This window comes from Lagopus leucura, unplaced genomic scaffold, assembly GCF_019238085.1.
Source record: "Lagopus leucura isolate 7727_CA_CO unplaced genomic scaffold, USGS_WTPT01 33029-0_obj-0_obj, whole genome shotgun sequence".
Lineage (NCBI taxonomy): Eukaryota > Metazoa > Chordata > Aves > Galliformes > Phasianidae > Lagopus > Lagopus leucura.
In genome coordinates, this window is record NW_024963438.1 from 5,865 (window position 1) to 9,177 (window position 3,313).

Here is a 3,313-nt window from a genome sequence, read left to right on the forward strand (position 1 = left end):
CCATCCCATCCCATCCCATCCCATCCCATCCCATCCCATCCCATCCCCTACCTCTCCACAGCCCACGCACTCCCTCCTCCCTGGCGATGGTCCTGTAGGCATCCACGGTGCTGCTGTACCGACGGTTGCTCTCTGGCAGTGCCCCGAGAGCCTGGAACCTCACCTTGACCACGTCGGTGGGCTGGGCGCACGTCACTGCCACGGCCCCTGTGGTGCAGCCCGCCAGCAGCCGCACCAGCAGCCCTGTGCCTTGGGGAAGGCACGTGTTGGGACCCCATCCCGTGCCACAAGCAGGGAGAGGGGTGACTCTGGGGTTTGGGGGTGCATTTTGGGGAGGGCTGTGCAGCTAGGGCTGGGTTCTGTACGCTTTGGGTGTGTTGGTTGCCACTGAGGTAGTTGGTCCTTGCTGGGATGAGTTGGTCCCCCATTGGGGTGGGTTGGTCCCTCTTTGGAATGGGTTATCCCTGCTGGGATGAGCTGGTCCCCTATTGGGGAAGGTTAGGGGTGGGTTATCCCTACTGGGATGAATTGGTCCTCCATTGTGGTGGGTCGGTCCCCCATTGGGATGGGTTGATCCCTACTGGGATGAGTTGGTCCCCCACTGGGGTAGGTTGGTTCCCGTTGAGATGGTTGGTTGCCCATCGGGGTGGGTTGGTCCCCCATTGAGGTGGTTGGTCCCCCGTTGGGGTGGGTTGGCCTGGTGTCTACTGGGGCCGTTGCACACCAGGTTGGGATGCACAACAGGGGTGAGGTCCCAGCCCCCACTGCACTCACTCTCAGCCCCTTTTGGGGTGTAGAGCTGCTTCACAGAGTCGTAGAGCCCGATGCGGATGGAGGCGAAGCTCATCTGCCGCTGCAGCCCGGCCACCAGCCCGCTGTAGAGGCTGCGGGGTCCCTCGGTCCGCACCATGGTGCTCAGCGTGCCCAGCACACCCCGGTACTCCACCGTGTTGGTGCTGCGTGGGATCCTCACCTCGCCCTGGATCTGTGGGGTGCCCACACGTCACCTCACCCTCTGTGTCCCCGCTGTCCCTGCTCGGTGGCATCGCTGCAGTGGCTCCCGGCACCGTGGGAGCTCCATCTGCCCACGGGGTTCTCGGGGCTTTTACCTGCAGCCGCACTTTGGCGGTGTCCAGGGGGAAGGTGCAGAGGTCGGCGATGCAGGCGGCCGTCCCGGCGCTGAAGAACTTCACGGCGGCCGTGGGGGGAACCTCGGGGGGCTTCAGGCCCACCATGACGGCTGGCAGGGAACGCAAAGGTTTGGCAATGGGACGCCGCGTCCTGCGGGGCTCCTGGCTCACGGATGGAGATGGCAGTTCACTGCCACGGCTCTGGTTGGCTTCAGACAAGTACAGAATCAAATCCCGCTCTGTTTCTCTGCATCCTTAGGGAAACCGAGATCCGGAGCAGCCTGGTGCAGCCCGCTGAGTCCTGGTGTCCCACAGGTCCTTACCGTGGGCTCCGTGTCCCCGTCTCACTCCTTCCACCCACGTGCAGCCCCGAGCGCCAGCTCTCTGCACCCAATTTATAGCACCCAGAGGACGTTCCAGGCGCTGCGGGGATCGGGTGACAGCACAGCCCCGTCCCCCACTTGGCATTTGAGCTGCTGAGAGCGGGGCCGCCTGGCAGCTCCAAGGGGTGACGGCATTTCAGTCCCCGCGCCAGAGCTTTGAGGGAGCAGCACTGGAAAATACAATCTGGTCTGATTAGGAGCCTGGGGACAGACCCTCTGTCCCCAGCACGAGGCTGTCATTAATCCCACACAGCTGCCAGGTTTGTTTACCACACAGGGATTTCCTGCACCGCAGCCGCCACCGCGCGTCCCCTGCGCTCACATGGAGGAACCCTGAGTTCACATCCACGGGGCACAGGCAACAAAACCACCGCCCCATTTGGCAGACAGCGATGCACAAAGGCTGCGGGGATGGGAAGCAGCTCCAGGATGGGGTGAGAACTCAACAAAAGCCCTTTTTCTGCTTTCTTAAAACTCACAGCCACGGAACCCCCTGGGCGGCTCCATCCCCACCTTTGGGGACACCAGCAGGACCCCCTCACCCTGCTCTGCTTCACCTGCACTGCTTGGAGGTATTCGATCCCGTGGATGCAGCTGGCAGTGCAGGCACACAAAGCCAAAAATGGGCATCACTTTATTGAAACACAAACTGCACTGCCACAGCAGCGCGGACACAACTTGCAGCACGGGGATCCGGCGTAGAAATGTACAGAAATAATTTACAATATAATTTATAATATAAAAGTTCAGTATTTCTATGCGAACCCTTTTGTACACTCGGCTGTATGGCATCCGTGGTCTGGATGTACAGTGATTCTTAAAGGCCACGAGGAGGGGAGGGAGCTCCTCTCCCACCCCCTCGCACGGGCGGTGATGCAGCAGCTCTGTGCTGTCCCTCAGGATGGCAATTTGTTCGTGTTCTCCATCCTTTGGGTCAAGGAGATGCCCCAAAATGGGATGTTTGACCAAAGTTGTTGTATAAACAGGAGAGAAATTGCATGAGAATGGATCTCAGTGGGTGGAGAACTGAAGAACAAGTCGGTCAATGGATTGGGCAGCAGGGAGCTGAGCGTCACCTGAGATCTCCGCCTGCAGCTGCCCTTGGTGGGCCACCACGCTTCTGCTCCCTCCAAGTAAACCCCAATTAGGACAATTAAGGACCAGAGGGCGAACCCTGCTGCTCTCACCTCCTCTCCCTGAGGACACGGTGCTTGTGACGTGCCAGGAATCAGCTGTGCCATGAGATCTCCATCCACGCTCTCATCCACGCTATTCCTTCTCGCAGAGCCGAGCAGAGAAGATCCTGGCGATCCTCATGGCTTCCTCCTCCGAGAGCTCAGCTGGGACCAGGGCCGGCCTCTGCTGCGGCCGTCGGTATGGGATGGCCCCCAGTGCAGCCCTGTGGCCGCCCTGCACAGAGGAAATCCAACATCTCAACGTTCCAAGTGCTGCTGCAGCCAAACTGAGCCCCAGCACCAGGCACAGGTCCAAACCTTTCATTTCTGTGCATCTGCCTGCAGCCAGGCTGGGCTTCAGCGGCCCTAAGGACTGCTGTGCTGGGCAGACAAAGAACCCGGGAGCACTTTGCCATTTTCTTATGAAAGAAAGCAGAGCAGTGTGCTCATAACACTCAGCCTCTACACAGAGGCAAACCTTCTGTTCCTTATGAGATAAATGGGAAGAGAGAAGCCTGGATCTCACAGCTGTATTCACCATGCTCACATAGCCTAAAACTGAACAACTCATTGCTTCCTTTATTAGACGGACGGCGCAAGGCAGCAGCCCCACGCCAGGCAGCAC

At 59.5% G+C, this 3,313-nt stretch overlaps 1 protein-coding gene across 1 annotated transcript in view; it reads right to left on the reverse strand.

The window, feature by feature from the left end:
• Positions 1 to 3,288, reverse strand: part of LOC122191137 (mitochondrial uncoupling protein 3-like) — a 5,458-nt gene extending 2,170 nt beyond the window's left edge. The window contains exons 1-4 of the mRNA XM_042891331.1: positions 1,454 to 3,288; positions 1,110 to 1,339; positions 775 to 985; positions 52 to 249 (exon numbers count right to left, since the gene is read on the reverse strand). Coding sequence (XP_042747265.1) covers positions 52 to 249; positions 775 to 985; positions 1,110 to 1,339; positions 1,454 to 1,598 — 784 coding nt within the window. The 5' untranslated portion in view covers positions 1,599 to 3,288. The remainder of the gene's footprint in view (positions 1 to 51; positions 250 to 774; positions 986 to 1,109; positions 1,340 to 1,453) is intronic.
• Positions 3,289 to 3,313: the final 25 nt, after the last annotated feature.